The sequence below is a fragment of the Echinococcus granulosus genome (genome assembly GCF_000524195.1).
Source record: "Echinococcus granulosus chromosome Unknown EG_S00001, whole genome shotgun sequence".
NCBI lineage: Eukaryota > Metazoa > Platyhelminthes > Cestoda > Cyclophyllidea > Taeniidae > Echinococcus > Echinococcus granulosus.
Genome location: NW_020170381.1, coordinates 739,678 through 758,966, shown reverse-complemented (window position 1 = coordinate 758,966; position 19,289 = coordinate 739,678). Strand labels below are relative to the sequence as shown.

General features: G+C 44.5%; 3 protein-coding genes across 3 annotated transcripts; 1 reads left to right on the top strand and 2 right to left on the bottom strand. All coding sequences in view use genetic code 11, as the record gives it.

The window, feature by feature from the left end:
* Window positions 1–282: 282 nt before the first annotated feature.
* On the bottom strand, window positions 283–1,741 carry EGR_00087 (Alpha-parvin; the record flags this gene model as incomplete). The annotated part of the gene is made up of 3 exons (XM_024489336.1): window positions 283–612; window positions 846–973; window positions 1,051–1,741. The coding sequence occupies 3 exons, from the start codon at window positions 1,739–1,741 to the stop codon at window positions 283–285; spliced, it is 1,149 nt and encodes a 382-aa protein (XP_024356014.1).
* Window positions 1,742–2,786: 1,045 nt separating this feature from the next.
* EGR_00086 (Mediator of RNA polymerase II transcription subunit) lies at window positions 2,787–14,401 on the top strand (the record flags this gene model as incomplete). The annotated part of the gene is made up of 21 exons (XM_024489335.1): window positions 2,787–2,855; window positions 2,921–3,273; window positions 3,305–3,382; window positions 3,418–3,563; window positions 3,630–3,935; window positions 4,058–4,361; window positions 4,873–5,299; window positions 5,637–5,854; window positions 6,054–6,244; window positions 6,679–6,809; window positions 7,168–7,467; window positions 7,916–8,717; window positions 8,940–9,166; window positions 9,345–9,602; window positions 10,267–10,369; window positions 10,701–11,074; window positions 11,227–11,556; window positions 11,882–12,287; window positions 12,508–13,037; window positions 13,154–13,504; window positions 13,994–14,401. The coding sequence occupies 21 exons, from the start codon at window positions 2,787–2,789 to the stop codon at window positions 14,399–14,401; spliced, it is 6,312 nt and encodes a 2,103-aa protein (XP_024356013.1).
* A 2,513-nt stretch (window positions 14,402–16,914) lies between these two features.
* Window positions 16,915–18,256, bottom strand: EGR_00085 (hypothetical protein; the record flags this gene model as incomplete). The annotated part of the gene is made up of 4 exons (XM_024489334.1): window positions 16,915–17,050; window positions 17,374–17,682; window positions 17,714–17,807; window positions 18,058–18,256. The coding sequence occupies 4 exons, from the start codon at window positions 18,254–18,256 to the stop codon at window positions 16,915–16,917; spliced, it is 738 nt and encodes a 245-aa protein (XP_024356012.1).
* Between the last annotated feature and the right edge of the window lie 1,033 nt (window positions 18,257–19,289).

Below are 19,289 nucleotides of genomic sequence, written 5' to 3'. Positions count from 1 at the left end.
AGAATGGGGAAAGTTGCTAAGTGTAAATTGTTGTAGAGGTGAATTTAACAAAAAATATGCGACCCCCTTCACTGGGAGACTTGACGAATAGTTATGGAGTCAGCAAGACCTAAAGCACACCATTTACGGAGGAGCGAAAAATCAAGGGAAGGGGATTAACAAGGAATGCAAAGTACCGATATCGTATCGCAGTTTCAAAGACTATTTGGCAACTCGTAATGTAGAAGTGGAAGAAAAATGGATGACAATTTGTGGGTATGAAATGGTAAGGACAGAAGAAAATCAGGCGGTGAATTCAGGGGATCGATCAAGTGCCTCATCTTCGGTGATCTTCTGCAAGTCGGCAAAGGCATCGCCCCCTCCATGCGCGTACTGGTAGTGCGAGACGAGGCCGTAAAGGAGGCGCAAAACGGCCTTCGTGTCACCCAGTATAATGTCCTCAGGACGCTCCAGCGGTTCAGATAGCTCCGCCACGCGCATCAGCTCAAAGGCAAGGCGCACGTTAGCCAGCCGCATCGAGTCCGTTGTCGGGTGCAGATGGTAGCAATGAAGAGGCACAAAGTATCCCTCCAGCAGACCCATCAAGAGGATTAGCCGCACCCCGTCCGAGAACTGCACATTTTTAGGAACTAAAGGTACTTCATTTCTATCTTGATTTCAGTTTTCTTTAGAAAAGAATCAGCTTTGGTCACGAGGAGCAGGAGACATTCTTAAAAGCATGCAGTAATGCATTCTAACCTTCGCAACTTCCATATTGTGTACGGGCAGGGCATGTGGACATAAAATAGTTAACCATGCATTTACACTAGCGTTCGTAAGACATTAATACGGAATGTGCAACTTACATCATGCGTAAGATCCTTGACCTGAAGATTCAATTTCTGTAGATGTTCATTAACAAAACAAGTGATTAACCTTGGGACGAGATGGCGATTGGGGAGGTAATCCAATGGATGAGATGAAGGTCCCAAATCTAAATAATGCGGTTAAGCAAATAACCGTAATATTAATTAAGAGATAAGTAATTTGACGACTTCCTTAGGCACATACCGGGGACGGATTGCGACGGTTCCGTCAAGTACTTGCGTTCATACCTGTATTCGAGAATACCGTTAATCTTCCTGACAACAATAACGGTAAGAAATACTCCATCAGCAAGGCGAATGCCCACCTTGAAGTGTTTAGCAAGGGCAACAAGGAGACGAATGATGGCTATGACGTCCTTATCGTGAATCATTTCTGCAGACCACTGGTCCTTTGCCCAACTCTCTGGAACGCCAAGTATTTGATTGATGGTAGCAACAACCTCCTTTAGACGCTGCATTTGGCCAAACTCGGACTGAGTGACCTCCGGATATTCTAATTTAATGTTTGCCAGTTTTTCCGCCAAATTCTGCAAAATTTGCCCATCGTAGAGGTCATCAGAAATGTTTCGGACAAGAATACGATGATTGATAAGTTCATCGTTTATCCAGGAGATTAGAGATGCAACAAGCTCCTTCACTTCCATGGACTCCATGGAAGCTCGTTCGATTATCGAACGCTCTTGACCCTCTTCCAACATGTAGTTCTCTGGGTCTTCTACTGCCAGTGAACAAAGGGCTGACTCCATGGCCTTTCGGCCCTCCGCAGCCAGGTCTTCAACTTCCTTCTTTGATTTTTTCTTATTTCTGCTGCGAAGAGTTTCAAGTTTGCTGAAGAAAGACTCATTTCCGGTTCCCGATAGCCCCGGAGAATTCATTTCGACAGAATAAAGTCAAACCGCGAGAAACTGAATCGAATTCAAAATAGAATAAGGTAATTTACATTCGGATGTACCAACAATGAAATATAAAGACAGAACTGCAATGGGAAACGGGCTCATAGCAACTAAGATCTTTTGACTAACATCATGGCTATAAACAAATAGAAGTCCCCGATAAGGGGAGCAATGTGGTAAAGCCTGCCGGGTGAAAGGAAGCCCTTCTCAGAAAACACATATCTCAAAAGCTTAAACATGCTGACTCAAAAACTGGGTCGGAATATTGCATCCATACATGGGTGGACCATGTAGGTACTTACGCTAATTTTGATGAACACACTAGATCTAAAACAACTTCAAACAGATTTTCCCAATAAGCAGAACAAAAGACACCAGAATCTACGATGTCTTCCTTTACTCATAAATTTTGACCTCGTATGGAAGGTCGTAATAAGAAAAAAAGTATAAAGTACAGCAATACCTCCAGTGAAAGCAACCCATCTCAACCACAAATACTACCAGAACCTTAATAAGTCATATATTGTGAATCCTAAGCATAATCCAACTAAAACTTATTCGAAACTAATAGTGTTTGGGCTAAATCATTAACTTTGTAGCAGATGACCTCACGGAATCACAAAGGACGAGGATAGAAACAAACGCACCAACGGCTCCCAAAGGCGGAATACAAGCTTGGCCTTCGCGTTACCTCGAACGAGTAGTGCTAATAAAGTAGTTGACCAGTACCTTTGCAAAAAAATTTCTGCTATTAGGCAAAAAATCATTTAAAATAAGGCGTTTACTTTGTCAGTAGCAGACCAGTCTACCAAAATAAAGTGGTTTGAACAATGTAACGAGATGATAGATACTGATAATACTGTGTCTCCAATTCGGCTATACACTTGATTGGCTTGTGCACTGTATCTGTGTTAGTGGGTTATTCTACTAATTTAAATGGCGGTTTCGGCCATTCGAGCTTCTGGGCTTCGTTTTCTCGTACTTAGTCAGACTTTTTTGCTCACAGACATATAATATCAAAATGTATATGACTGACCAGTATCCTAGGTTGGACGGCAGATCTTTGGAGGATAGTCACACGAATATTTTTGCACTTGTAAGTTATTGGTTAATTTGTCTTAATTCCTTATTTGGGTATGTCGTTTTCATGTCTACTTTTAGACGGATCTTAGTGGGATACACTATCGTGTTTATAGGCCAAAAGACGATAGAAATTATTCGGTATATGATGATCCTTTACTTTCGGCGTACAATAACTGTTTGCGGGAAAATTTGATGTGCGCTTGGGTCCGACGAAAACGTGCTAGTACAGAACCACACAAACCGGACATTTTCTCAAACTTTTCGAAGGAACTCTGGGTCTTTTGGTACGGAAGTGATGACCCATGTACAAGATCGAGAGATCGTCTTATTTCTTCCGATTTGGAGGAAAGTTCATCGGGAAATTGGGGTAATGGGCTCACCTATGAAACGCGCTGTGTTCTGTTCAAGGCATTGCACAATGTGATAGAAAGGTAAGTGGTGGTCATTTAACATATCTTTTAGGTACCTTTTGAAAAAAGGGTATGTTCGTTTGGGGAAATGGTTTCTTCAGCCTTGTAACAGCCAGTCGATTCGTGATAAGTATGATGTTCTCCCTTTTGCTACTTCTTCTTCAGAACCCAATATAGCATCAACTTTTCATTTTTTCTACACGGTGAAAGCACTGTTTGTGCCAGTTTGGATATTCGACGCTTTCCCAAATTTAAATCTCTCACGTCTCGAATATTGTCATTTTGTGAGAAATCTGGAGGTCGATTTAATGGTACGCACTAGTCGCACTCATCTTTATTTATTTAATCGAGGTAACCCATATTTGGCCCACTTTTAGTTGTGTTGGCCCCTTACGGAATCACTGCTCATCTCGTTGTCCCGTCTCACGCTTACACGAACGACGGATTCGTTGATAAGGAATTGGAATCTTGGAAACGCTTTTTTCCGATGCGGTCTCCCGGGGAGAACTATAGCCATCCGAACTCTAGTGCTCATCGCAACTCCTTTTACCTGGACTTCTTAACACCGAACAAATCGTCTCCCGCTCAACAACAGCCGCAGGGTTCCAGATCGGATGTTTTTTCGAAAAGATCCTCAGCTGGTTCTACTGAACAGCTTCCAGAGTTTGTTAATGTTCTCATTGGTAGGTTTTTGCTCACATTTTCTCGTTTTACATGCAAAATTCATGAGTTTGTATAATCGTTATTCCTTTGTTAAAAATAGGTGGCTTTAGAGTGCGATACCCAACATGCTTCGTTTTAATAGCTGAGGATAAGCTCACGTCCCTGACGGAGCATTTGCAGGATGGTTCAGACAGGCGGTTGACACTGCCGCTCAAATCCAGACAGTTTACCTCTGAATCGTACGGTTTTCCGCATCCTCGACTTCCGCTAAGGCAACTGCCCAGCACCAAACGACGACTCTACTTGGCCACTAGAGCACTTCAACGAGCATTGCGATTCGAAAGATCTCTTTTACCTGAACTAGACTGTCTTCACATAAGGTCTCGGCTTCTTACTCAGGCCACGGTTGATGACACCGTCTTTAAAACTAACCCAGAGGCTAAGAGGTAGGTGTATTCTACGTTTTTACAGACCTGCTGACGTCTTAATGTCATTTTATAATTGGTACTTCTGTAAGGCATCGTTCCGAATTCTTGCATTTTCATTTAGTGTAGGCTGAATCGGAAAGTATTAGTAATTTAGGAAAGAAATCGTATAATTTTTATGCATTGGGTTTCATTTCTACACTCTAAGAATGTTACTCTCAATCGAGTGGCATTGTGTTGCAATCTGTAGTGTTCGTGTGCTAAGTGCATAGTCTTTCGGTATGTGATCCTTGGTTCTGTAGCACGTTTCACAGACAGACGCACCAGGATTATTTATTTTTTGTATTTGTTCAGCTTATTCACGAGACATGTTAATTTTAGCTTGATTTTCATTACCTGTACCGTAAATAACCTCAGTGAAGGACTACCTCTATCAATCTACACATAAGGTTAATGCTCATTAGGTCAGCTTATTTTTTTTCTCACTGGATACCACTGCAGCTTTAGAAGTGCCATAATTTGCCTTTTCCAGTCCGCAAATCCTCCTACCACTGCATCGGCGTTCTGGCTCCGTATCACGAATGCTTTGCCCCTTTATTTCTGAAATCGATACGTCTTTGGGGAACGGCGGTGGTAGCAGTAGTGATGCGCCTCTTTCAGGACTAAGACGTCAACCTTCCTCAACCGATCCCCTGATGCCAAAATTGAGTCCACAGCCCTATAACGCAGTCACATTTGGTGTTGGAGGTGTATCAACTGCAGTCAGTGACAGTCATTCCGCCTCAGTTGGTGCTGCTGTGGCCGTTTCGAGTCTTCAGGCAGCTCATCATGTGGGTGCGGTGAAACCAACATACTTATTTAACTCCCAGCTGATGAACCCAAAGGAGAGTGGCTCTACTCATTCAAAGCCTAAACCTATGGATTGGGATGAGACACACGTTTCCCCTATTACTTCTAAGGTAAATTTTAACTCACTATTTAGTGTTGCTTGATTTAATATCAGTAATAAAACCATGCCATTGCCGATCTTGTCTATAATACTTTACAAATTAATAATCAAGCTAAAAACTTTTGATGTATTGTAATTTGATGTTGCTGCAGCTGATATGGTATACCTTTGATAAATTTTGTCACCGAAACGGTAAAACGGGCTTATTGTGTAGACTTGTTATACTAGTTCCCAAAATAGGCGAGAATAGTGTTTTGAGAGGTAGGCACAATGCCATTTTTACCAATTTTGGACCAAAAGCAAACTCACGTTGAAAACACGATCTACACGAATTCGCCTTTTTCAAGCTTCCCCGGTGCGTGGTGCGAATCCCTCAGGCTCCTACGCAACAGGCGAAACCTCTCCTGCCTTTGACTGTGAAGTCCGAAGCAAGAGGCAGTGAGACGTCGTGGCTCGCCAGACAGGTGGTTTACCAATGTCGTCGACCTCCCATAATCCACTTGAGTTACCTAGACCAAGTAAATTTTCTTGAACACTCCTCCACCTCTTTTGGCGATGAATTTATGTGAGTCCGACATCTCACCACATTTGCTTGGTCGTGAATTCTTTTGTTGGGTTTAGAGAAGAAACTCAATTTATGGTGCTTTGACTACCGAAACCCTTTCCGCCTGATTTTTGTGACATACCAGCCTACCCTTTGTTTTTTTGGATTTGTTTTGTAAATGCGCGCATTTAATGGTTTTTCAATGTTACTGTTGGAACAGACGTCAGCCAAGGCATCACTGTCACTCGCAAATGCCAAGTGGTCATCAGTATGGGGGCACCATTGGTGTCATTATGGACGCGTACGGTCTCAATAACGACTCCCAAGTTTTCCAACAACAGCGGCACCATTTTTATCGAGCCTTTCACCCCTGCTACAAACAGGACCAGCCTTACTCAACCAAAGATTTAGGTTTGTGCCTTCTTTCGTGCGTCTTGGAGCTGTGATTTAATCTTTCATCATCTCGTTAGTCGATTTTTTCTTGGTATCGTGAAATGTAAAACACTTAGCTTGTAATCTGTTCACCATAACCATGTCCACTATATAATGGCTGTAGTTTTTTAGTTAGCAAAAGAATTATTGGTAATCAAGTAGTGTACCTTGATTAGGAAGTCAAGCGAATGCCATGGGCAATTTATTTTAATCGTCTAGCTAATGGAAACAAGCGTTATATCTCCGTTAGTTTTAAGTGCTAATTATTTGTTCGAGACAAAGGTTAGGTGTTTGAGTGATTATCTTACATGTGATGCGTTAGTAAAATCAAATACCATCGTTATTATTCAAAAGTGATGCATAGAGAAATGAGAAATAGGGCACAAAGGAGTTGGTTTTACTTCTATCAATAGATATCTACACTCATGACTCTCATGTTCTTGAGAGCTTTCATCACACACTGGAAGAGGAACTCTACGGACCAAATTTCAAACCAGAGGGTCCCTTGAAGGGTTCTTGTCCGATGCGTAACCAAATGCGCCATGTATGCTTTTTTCATTAAAGCAGTTTAAATTTATGTCTAATTTTGGTCTGTCATTAACACTGGTTTAAAGCTGGCAACGGTAATTGGGTGGCTGGATATTTATTTTCTTCATTTTATTATCCACTCAAACGCTTTGTGTAAAAAAATCGGGGAATCTTAACATGCAGTTGTGTATCACCTAGGGAAGATATGGGGTCTTAAGTACTTTGATTGGCTCGCTTACTTTAATACAAAAGTAGGTAGTTTCCAGTATTCTCCATCTTTTGTTCTTAAGGAATGTTCTTATCATAGCATTTTATACCACTGGACGAGTGCCTTTAATCTGGACTGCCAAAGGGATGTTTCGTTATAAATGCAGACTAGCGGTCGGAATCTCCTGAACTCGAGCGGCTTGGGTAATCTAGGTCCTGCGGAGTTGGCTGTCATGTACCCCACGCCGTCCTCTCTCGAAACAACCCTCTCGGTGGGCAGTGGTGGTCCCTGTCAGCCCAGCCCAACTGAGGTCAAGCCACTGCTGTTGCATCCCGGTGAGACGCACTTCTCGTATCAAGAAGAGGCACATCTGTGCCAAAACCAAAGTCTCACCAATGCCATCGTCCAGTCCATCTTGCATAATGCGCGGCCTCTCTTCGACCAGGAAATTGTTTGTTTCCATCGGGTCAGTCCGTTCCCATCTTCCACCTGATTCTTACTTAATCTGTCAACTTGTTGATTCATCAGCTTTCCATAGATGTCTTTACCTCTTATACATCGGTCCTACAGCACACACAAGCTTGACATTTCGTCTTTTAATCGGAGCATTTGCCATTTGAAATGAAGTATTCCAACGCACATGCTCCCATCGTTTCAAAGTAAATTGCCAAGTAGTATTTTTTAGATTTAGTCCTTGTATATGGTCATTACTGTTTATTGTGAGGCATTGAAAAATGTGTTAAATTAGCTACACTTGCATGTGTTCAACAGAAGTTTTTAAACGTGAAGTTGACAAGTTGAATAAGCAAGCGGTCTTAGTGCTGTTTCACAAATAGACTTAAGATGCTAAGTTGAAAACGGTTGTTGGTGATCTTTTAAACCACCTGCTGTGGAATGTGCTTCTGAATTTTCAGGAATGGCAGTTCATGTGTCCACCTTCGGTGCAAATCCCATTTTCGGCTAAGTTCAAACTCACACCGGAGGAGTTGCACCAATATAGGGAGGTGGACATGACTTTGCGGCCCACTCTGGGCTTTGAGCCTGCTTCTGGACCGACGAATGGGCAGTACGATGGCCTTTTTCTGCACCTACCTCGCCGCCTACTCCATCCCCTCTCATCCTCCCATCCTCCACAGCGCCCTAATTCTCACTCTTCTCGAGGTCACAGTCAGGCCGATTATGTTGCACTCGCTACCGAGCCCGATTCCAACAATTTTGATCTCGATGAATTACGTGGCAGTGATGCTCTCAAAGTCAACATCATCCTCTCCGATTCTCTCCTCAACCTTTTCAAAGACCACAACTTCGACTCCTGCAACATCTGTGAGTGTGCCACCTCTATACTGGGCATGGAAATCGACGTCTACGTGTCTACGCCCAGCCCTGCTCCCACACGCTCATGCAATTGCGGTTTTTCTGCCTTGGTTAATCGGAAATTCGCTCTGGCGGGAAATCTATTTTGGGAGGATGAGGTAGAAGTGGCAAGTCTGTCAATCGCCAGTGTAGACGTCGCGAAACTTCGTCCTCGAAAACCCCCGCCTTCACGTGCCACGGCCACCACGTATATACCCGTTCTCACCCAATGGATGCGCGGTTCGTTTGAAGAGTTTGGCGTTCGTTTCCTTGTCGAGTGGCTCCAAAACGTTGACAATGCGACGACGTCCACTGAGGTGCGTCAGGGAACTGTCGAGAAGGGTGCTCTCTATGACTATAATGGTATGCCTAATCTTCATTTTCTTTCTAACTTCGAGTTAACACTCACTCCAATTCTTTAACAATACGCATGATTCGAGACATTATTCAATGCATCATAGGTTGGCTATGGGCCCATTTTCTATGCCATGGATTTCTCATGCCATTACATAACAGATTACATCTTGTTTATAACTAACTGTTGCAACAAATGCATGCATGAATCTGGTATGAATGCCATTTTAGATTTATGTGCTCTAACTGCATCTGCATTGGAGCAGAGTGCCTGTGATCTCTCTTCACTGACCGAGAAGATGGTGGGGGATTACAGCCTGAGAGGGAATGTGGCGGCTAGACATCTTCGGCTAGATGAAGCAACTCGTAAGGAGGGTGTCGGTTTCCACCCTGCCGTGTTCCGCCAGTTTCCATCCGATTTGCCCTCCAATAAGAATGATCAAATTCGTTTACTCGGGGTAAGAAACGATTTTTCGAAAAGTATGCAGATGCATTTTCACTACTTTTTTGCATTGAACTCTAGGTCTTGTTATAGTTATTGTTTGATGTTTTGTCTAACGAAGAAAAATACGAGATTGTGCTGAGAATAAATCTGCTGCAATACAAGAGATGAAAACTTTTTTAAAATTTGTACAGGTATGTACCAGTTCGCAAGTACTATATGCTGAGTTTGCTTTTCAGAGCGTTCGACTGTGGTTGCAAGAGGCAATCGATCAGTTGGAGTCCACCTACAAAGTTGAGGGACCGCTCACCTGGAAAGCTTTCCACCAACTTGCTGGACGTGGGCACAGCGAATCCTCTAAGGCTCAGCCGATTCCGCAATTTCGAGTTGGTGGTGGCTTGAAAAATGGGAATACCAATGTTCTAATTTCTCCCTTTAGCGTTCGTGACTGGGTGGGTTTCTTTCCGTGCCATTATCGCATGTTCGTTTGAAATAATTTTCAGTAATGACATGGAATTTATCAGTTTCACAATAAATAAATTGTGTATTTCAATAGAGATTATATTGAATATCTACTAAGTTGCTCCCGATACGGTGTAATGTTTTATCCCTCTGTTTCCTAAAATATGAATTCTATCATTTAATCGCGCTTTTGGGTAGTGTGGTACAGGTCCTGCTGTCCTTTTGTCTGGAGGATATGATTAGCACATGTGAATTTTGCCTATCGTTGAGTTTAATTCGGATCTTTTCATTTTTCATGCGCTACTAAGACAGCATCCTATTATATTTCTAAGCAATTGGTGTTGACTCGCATATTTTTTCCCTTACTTGCCTGTAGTTCACATTTGTGTTAAATTAGACATCATCGGCTCATGAGAAGGGATAAATTTATAATGACACTAATGGTAAACTTGCCTGCCATGTCTTGTCCTCAGTATAGCTCGAGGCGTAGTAACGAGTATTTTCAATCTTAAATGGCTTACACTAGTATTATCAACATCTATTTGGTGATAGTTTTAAGCACAGCCAAATTCTTTTTACTTTCTTGTTTGTAAGGTTTCGATACCTCATATTCTTAGTTTTGGGTGATTTTTGTTTTTATTTAATTTACTTTAGGACCATCTTTCACTGGCGCCTCTATCGCGATCCAAGCGTGTGGCCTTCGCTGTGGTCTTGCCCTCATGGCAGAGTCATGGGGTTAGCTCTGTTGGACTTGAAGGTCAGCGTCGGTTGGTTGAAACACTGTCTACCTTCTTTTATGAGCTTTCGTCCGCCTTCGAGAACTGTCTCTTTGGCCAACATTACCCTTATTACCAACCCAAAGCCGGCAACCCTGAATCTGCCTTCATACACGTTCAGTGCTCCTTCCCCTACAAAGGCAAGCCAATCTTATTATCTCCTTGTCTGGTAGTGTAAAACATGGTCATTTGGTCAGTTTGCAAATTCAATGCCTTTTAAGTTTTACTAATCCATAGGTAAATTACCGCTTGGGTCTGTTCTGATTGACCAATTAATTATGTATCTCACCTCTTGCTTTCCTCTTATCATAGACGAAAACGATCTCTCGTCCGGATTTTCTCCCATCAATGCGCGTCAATCACGTCGTCGCCAGCAGTCGGGCGGTGGCGGGGCTCATCCGACGGACGCGCTTCTCTTCAGTCTGCATCGCTATAAGTCGGGGGCCCTCCATGCTGTGCGGAAAGCGCTCTCAGAGCGCGGCGTTGCCCTCCCTGACGGCTCTTGCTCGTCGCTTTTGGCACCCTTCGCGGGTATCCAGGACATGCCCCCCTCTACACCCCCCGTCATCCTCTCTAAAATCAGCCCTCTCAATGGACAAGGTCCTCTCACAACGGCTTTTGATCCCAATGCCGACTCCCAATACGATGTCACTCTGGTAATCTATCTCGTCGATCCTTTCACTCAGGTTGGTTTATTTGATTACTGCTACAAACTCTCAATTAAAAAAATCAAGCGGTTTAAAACCAGTTATTTATATTGTCACCCTACAAGTTCATTTTTGTTTAACATGAGACCTCTTTCCCGCCTAGCTTATTCTCCTATTTTTTATTCGTACAGCTTTTTGACATGGGCGATGAGTCACGAAACGTAACGACCCGATGCCTGGCAGAGACAGCGGGCCGGATGACCGCCCAACTGCCGATGTCTTGGCGTCAGCGTGTGTCTGTGCAGCTGTTACCTATGTCACACGTCGTCTCGCCTCGCTGTGGTGTCATTGGTCGTGAGGACGCGGGAGATGCTGGCTTGTTGTCTCACATCAAATCCATGGCCTTTGCCATTTACACCTCCATCGATCGTGTCGTTTCGCCCTCTTTGATCAACGCCAACCGAACCCTCACAGGAATGGGTCCTGCTGCTGACAAGGAGGTCATCTCTGCTAACTTTCAGGTCGGTTTACTAAAATCAACTTTTATTTATCAGGAATAACGGTCTATTTAAGGCATTTCGGGGAGATCTTGTGTAATCGATTACGGCATCAGTGCAAATTGCTGGTACATGTTTGTTTTACAGTTATGACTGATTCGAGTTATTTTTGTGATGATTTCATGTTCATCTAAAATGATTTTACAGAGCTTGCTGCCTTTGTACTAATTTTGCACTTAAATATGCTCGGGAATGTTATCTGTTTCTTAGTAATTGGGATGAGAGAGCATATCAAGACAACGTTGGTGGGTTATTCGGAGGGAGACAAGGTCTATCAATTGTGTTTCAGAAGGATCACATTCACCGCGTATACGCTCCGGCTTACACCCTGGCGCAGGCACACGATCTTTGGGGCCAGTGGGACGTGCATCCTGCTGAGCCCTTGCAACCCTCCTCTGTGCTTTTCGTCTCATACTGTCTCTCAGAAGATCTTCAGTGGCTTCTAGCCACTTGCACGGATCAGTATGGCACCCTGGCGCAGCAAACCTTTATCAACATCGGGGCTCCTGAATCCATGTCCGCACCCTCAGGGCAATCTGCAGCTGGCGTGGGGGCAGACGGATCCCATATCTCGACACGTCGTCTGGCGTTGGCACGACTCTGGGACTTCATCATTTCCGTAATCACCACCACCTCCAATCCCTGGCGCTTGGTTGTCGGGCGACTCGGACGTCTGGGACATGGGGAGCTTAAAGGTGACCATGACTGATCCTTTTCCCAACACATTGTACTGGAGCAAAGCTACTATGCTCTGAAACAGCGGAAAACAATAGGTTAAGATAGCTTTAAATTTTCTGGTGCATGAGTGGAACTCGCTTTCTGGCTCACTGAACAAAGTCATTAACTTAGGTATTTGGAGGACAAATGCCTATGAGGTTTTCTACCTATTTTAAGTGTGTGTTATGTGCTGTTTAGGCTGGTGTGGATTGTTGAGTCGCAAAAATCTCCAGAACGTGAATCGTTCCCTGCGCGCTAACTGTGCCTTATGCAATGTGGTAACTTTGACCCCTGCCACCTTGAGCAATACCGGCCCGATTTACCGTGGCAAATCAACTGCCACTACTAGCCTAACCGCGGACTCTCGCGTACCCAGCACGTGTGCTCACGAGACGCCCTCGTTAATTTCCGCCTGCCTCGTCTCTACTGAGCCCCAGTCCACCTTCCGCCTCTTCCCTGGCTCCGACCTTAATGCTGGCGATCTTGGTGGCTTCAGTAGTCACGGCATTGGTGGTCATGGCGGCGGCGGGGGTGGTGGTGGTGGTGGCGGAGGGGGCGGTGGTGGTAGCACCTCAGTTTCGGGTGGGGGCGCTGGCGTGGCCGGAGGACCTGCTGGTCAGGCGTTCGTTGGACCCTTTGCTAACGGTGTCATTTCTGCCGCCGGCTATGCTCCCAGCACTACTCACATTCTCGTCTTTCCCACCAGCACCTCTGCTCAGGCTCAGTCCGTAAGGAACCTCCTCATTTTCCCTCGATTTCTTCATTTTTTTCTCAAACGATCACCAACTGGATTGTCGGTCGATACAAAATATCTGGAAGTCATTTATTATTTGTGCATGTCTAGGAACAAGACGATATCAATTTTACCGAAATATTCAGCGAGTTTTATGAAGACTTGGACGATCATACAGCGGTAGGCATGCCCAGTTTGGATACTTTAACCACACCGACCAGTGCGGGACCGGGGTGCAATCTGGCCAACGTGGTGGCAGGCGTGGTTGGAGGCGGTGGGCCCTGCACAGGGGTTTCCCAGGATCCCAACGGAGTAGGTACCGGTCAACTGATGCCTATGGCGCGAAGTGGCATACCTGCGGAACCCAACACGCACGGTATGACCTACGAAGTTGCCTGTCGTGAACGTGCCAAGTACTTTCTTCTTGATGCCCTTCTCCCGTTCGGTGTCCCCGATCCTCAGGTTTGTCATCCCAGGCATCTTTATTTGGGTGTGATATCAAATGAAATGCGCCTGGACGGCCTTTTCTAATTGCTTTTTTGCAAGACTTGCCGAGTATACTTTTTCTACAACCCTCCATTTAAGGCGATCTGGTCAGTAATTCGCGTCCATGTAGCACCTATAAGGTCCACAGTTGTTACTACGATTCAGGTGCATATTTTCATATGTATTCTGTTCACTCCCAGTTCAAGCTTTAGAGCCACATTAGCCAGTCTTTGATCGCTTTTACATCGATATTCTGAGCTAACAGTGTTTGTTCTCTGTTGCTATCACGAAATCCCTTCCATTTTTTTAGGTCCAGTTTTTATTTACAGAGAAGAGTTTCGTTCAGCGTAGAAGCTACTTAGATTTACTTATACTACACGAAAACCTGGCTTATAACATGTAACGTTGACAGATGGATATGAGGGCTCCTATTTAAGTACTTTTTGAAATATTTTGCAATTGCAGTCGGAAAAGCCCAGCCTGATGCAGCAGCCACTGGCTCTGGGTTATTACGTCTCCACAGCACCAGTAGGCCCTCTTCCTGCATGGTTTTGGGCGGCCTGTCAGCAAACTCGTCGTAACAATCCAGTGTGCTTGAAGTCCTCTCTGCATCTGCACTGCACCCTGGTGGGGGTAGATGATGATGCAGCGGCCAACGGGGGCCAACAGTGCCCCTCCTCCAACTCTGCCACGGCGGGGGGTCATCTGCTTGACTCAAGTGTCACCTGTGATGTGCTGCGTTTTGTTCTTGAGTGTTACAACGCCCTCTCCTGGCTCTCCTACGACCCTTGCATCAACGATCGGCGATCATGCCTGCCCGTTCACATACTCTCACTGGCTCAGCTCTACCAGGCCGCCAAGGCCTTTGTATGATCTATCTCTTCTGGTGCATTCCTCTTCTACTATTACAATTCAATGACGCTGCTCAGAATTCCGCTCCCATGCCTTTGTACCTAAGACTTATCGCCAACTCGCGGATCCCCTTACCCCACCATCTTAACCGCACAAATGTATTGTGTATAACATTTGTTATTAAAGGATATTTGTAAAACGTGGTTTCAATCTGTGTCTAGTTGGTGGCCTCTAAGTGACACAACTGGTAAAAAACGACTACGAACAGAGTACAGTCCGAATGCCTTTTTTGAGCAACAGAGGCGCGCGATGGAGTCCGCAGGGGTACTCCCTTTGAGCTGGGGAGGATCTCTGATCAAGAGAACCGTGTTCAGTGGAGGCAAAGCTGCCTATTCTGGTTTGTTTTTACAGCCGTGAACATTTCGACCCCAAACTGCTATATAAGAATCGGAGACAACTGCGTACTTCCGTACTGGCAGCAGCAAGCACCTGATAGAAATAGAAATACACGGCTTCTCTGAGCGGTCAGGAGGAAAATCGACGGGTGACGAAGTCAATCAAGCTATTCTGGCTAATCCCTTAGCAAGCAGTTGTCCGCGCAGTACCCCTTTCACCCGAAGAGTAGAAGTGACAAGGACGTACATCGTAGCACTGCAACAGGATATGGAAAATTAATCGGTTTCACGATGCATCTAGCACCAGTCAAGATTCTAGGCTTGCTAACAGACGCTCATCCATGGGGAAGACATGGCACAGCGGCTTAAATCCGTTAACAGTAACAATCCTCGATCAAGATCAGAGCTCCAAGAATACGAAGTTTGGATGGAACACCAGAGCATACCGCTTTCACTGATGCGTACAGATACGGCGAGACGGTCAATTTAGCTTGCCTGACATCCTAACACAACTAGGGCCTTTTTTGGGCAAATACCCCTCTCTCTAAATTCAATAAACTAGGTTCTTTAACATCACTAACAGCCCGAGGGGGGAGGGAGGGAACACATCCATCATCCCCAACGATGTCACATTATTTAAACCCGGTTGCCCTCGAAATCCGCAGTCCTTTCGGGTCACCACGGGCTACCCAGGCGTTGGAGATTCAGCGCAAACTAGTTCCACTTATTGAATCAACTTAAAAGCAAGAATATTAGCACTTAAGGCGCGGAGACAGCCGCGAGAGTATCGACGGCGAACCGGGGCCGACAACCACTTTTGTGCCTAAATTCCCTACTTCATTAGTAACAAATGATCCGGGTATTCTGTACAGATAGCTCAGCTTAATCGTTCAGTCTATATCACTTCAGTATTGAACTATAGCAAAAACAGATCAACATCCATTCTGGTAGTGCCATTTCCATAGAAAAGCAAAAGGATCGTTAACAGGAAGTGTGGATGAGAAACCGAAGTCCCTCGCCGCGTTATTTTTGCATCTGCCAGTTTGATCCATCAAGGACGAAGGATTTCCGGGCAATGCATACATGACCACGATAGAAGTAGCACTCTTCAAGCGGGCGAATATGCGACTCTGCCTAACCGATAAAGACAAACTTTATTGCTAGCGAAGAGTCATTCAATCAGTCTAGCTCGGCTATGACGCCCTAGCGCAGCTAGAGCCCTATTTCCGAGCAAGCTCCGGCAGGAATTGCCTAAACAAGCTAAATAAGAAAGCTCACATGTATTTATCGCATTAACAAACTGGCGGACATTCGCGTTAGGACACTGAGCACATAGGCACGCTCACCATCATTAAAACCTTTAAATTCAGTGTTAGATATGCCGTAAATTTGAGATATCTTCTCGCGATTGCAGGATTTGCATAGGGTAAGCGGATCCTCGAATTTGCCGGATATACGTGGGTTGACTCTCTTAAAATCAGGCGCGCTTGATCCAGGTGTCTGTAAAAGAACTAAGAGTATTCTTGTGGTTGACTTTTTGACACCGAAGGTGGCCAACGCTTCTTTAATTGAATGACGTGGTTGCAGACACGCCAGGAACTCCGACGAAAACACTCCTTTGCCCTGTAACCTTCCACTGGTTCTGTTAGTCAAAGCCTGGACCGCAGCGGCCTCGATCTAAGAATAGAATGACTGATTGGCGAATGCACCAAAGTTACATTAAAGATTAATGCAAAATCAATGTTGAGGAGAGTGGAGCCGATGCAAAGCAGCAGCTCGGTAGCTCCACATTCAGTCTTTTCCATCTGAGTAAACCAAGCTGAACCGCTCGGTCGTAAAGATGGACGAAAGATAGGTCACAGTAGTACCTGGCTGATATCTACAACGTAATCAGCATCTACAATGGTACACAAGTTGGGTGAAAGAGACAAGTGGCCGGATTGCAAGTCGCTATTCAATTCCAACGGCGAGCTCACATCGCAGATGAGGGCCACGCTCAGGTTGTAACCCGGAAACAATACCAGATCAACACCAATCCACGCCTGAATAAAAAATACCTCGCTTTGCGCGGTTTAAGCAACTAGGGAAACAGAAAACACTTTGCACAAATCAACGTTTATGTAATAAATTGGGTACAATTTACACAATAGAACGCTTAAGTTCGAACTTTTTACCAGACGCTGGTTGTACAACAAGTGTCCGACCTTCAAAAACATAAGACTTGGCCAGTATCCGTTTAGCCGCTATAACGGACTTGCAATCAAGTATAGCATACCTAGGAAAATAAAAATTTTGGGGTGACAACTTTACAGAGAAAAGTCCTCACCAATTATATTTAACATGCCAGTTTCATCCCCCACAATTGCGCATCATAAGTTTTATTTCCACTCGAAACCTACATGTAAGACAATCAGCATAAACGTCTCTCCATTTCGTCCTTAAGCGAAACTCCATAGATGTCTCAAGGAGCATTAGAAAGGACAGTTAAGACATCAGCCACGGCGATAGACCTACCCCCTGCACGCCTTCCCCTTTCTGGGCATACTGACGATCTTCGCCTTCGGGAACAAACTGGAAACCTGCTCTTCTGTTGCTGACCTTCCAAGGTTTTTCACGAAAATTAAGGGGCTGGGATTCTTTTGCTTGGCCTCTGTGATTGCTTCCGGTCTCATTTCCTCATGGTTTCCACTTTGAAACTTGAACACAATTTTCAGTTTTCTCTTTTTCAATTCAGCACCCATCGCATTTTTTTTATCCAGCTTACAATCCTCTATCAGAGCATAGTGCAGCACTGCGAATCCGCCGAGTGGATACATTTCAACTTTGCTTGCTTGGGGAAAAAGGGCACGTACCTCATCTTCGGTTGTTGTTTTTTTTAGACCATATACAACCAGCCCGATAATTTTGCTAACAGAATGAACAATAGTAGACCACCTACCTTTTGACTTTCTTTGGACAAAAATGAACTGATACCCTGCGTCCACGTATGACACATCCCTGTTTTTCGTCGACCGCGGCAATTGCTTCTTCGACTGTACCAAACATAAGATTTGCAACGCCTGACTGTCTTCGATCAACGCAACTCCTCCCCATCCTTGTCGGTATATTAATTGAAATAGAGCCAGGGAAGTGCCTTGCAACTTCTCCCTTCGTAGTTTTCCAATGGAGATTGTAGAGACGCAAACTACAAGGAATATAGTCGTCTTATCGCATAAACAGCCTATACTGCTTTACCAACACACTCGGAAAGACCACCTCCGACAGAAGCGTTCAGCCTCTTACCCTGAAATTCCTTGTTATTAACCTTATTCACACACTTTAATGCAATCTCATTGGATGAAAGTTCGACATAGACATAATTCTTGGGTTTTCGGGAAATTGGATCGTAAAATACTCGACAGGCCACCATATCTGGCACAAGTTCCAAGAGAGCAGAGTAATTATACCTCTTTGGAAGATTGGACAATTTAACAGAACACATATTTCGCAGAACCAACCGCTTCGCCAATGACTCCCTCTGAATGGGGTCCCTTATTTTGTCATTAACCCGTTCTGACGCCCTTGGATTTCCGCTTAAATGCATTCTGCCTAAACAGGGAGAACATATATGAAGACTAGCAACGAAGACCACAACAACACGGAGCAGAAGAACACCGTACGCAGGCCGAAAACAAACCAAACCAATGGAGCCGCCCTGAATAAATCATTGGAATACAAACAACTTGTAGCAAAAGCAAATAAGACTATTAATGTTGGGGAGTCATAGTCATTATTTTATATCCGCACCTAGCTTAAGCATCCGAAAAGTTAGTGCATTTTACTGACTTATTCTTTTAAATATTACTAACAAATATTCACATTGACTGCGAACCTGACGTAAGATGTAAAATAACTCCTCACTCATTCTTTTTTAATCCAATATAACTTGCTCAAAAGTTGTATACACACGACCAGACACAAGTTCTTGAATGTAGGTTATCAGTGAATGGGGCACTTTTGCGTGAAATGCAATTGACACCAGCGGATTTAGTTACTATCTCGCTAATGTGAGAAGTCTTTAGTTTTTCTGTTCAACGTAAGCAAGCTCTCTTGGTCTGCACTTGTGATTTAAAAACCATTGTGCAGTTTCATCAAAATATCTATATGTGGGATGAGACTCCTCGGTCTCCGCTCCCCGATTCCTAGCGTTCCTAGACAAGCCCGATTGGTTTGCTTTGGACATCTTTATTAAAGACGACAAGATGTATAGGGAAAATACAATATTCAAGAAGGAGGGGAGGCGCAGTCACTAGGTAAGGGAGAGGGCGATCCAGTTACCAGGTTCGAATTTCCTGCTTGCCTCCTCCCTGAAAGGCCCATTAAAACAACATAAGTATTATATAGCCCCCTCGTCCTTTTAGCGCCATCCCCGGTGCTACCACTTATGAGCTCCCATTGAGGTTCCTAACCGGCGGTCTCCTGTCTTCGGTCAGGACGTAAACCTCATCTTCGTAACCAACCGGAGGTGGCCCCCT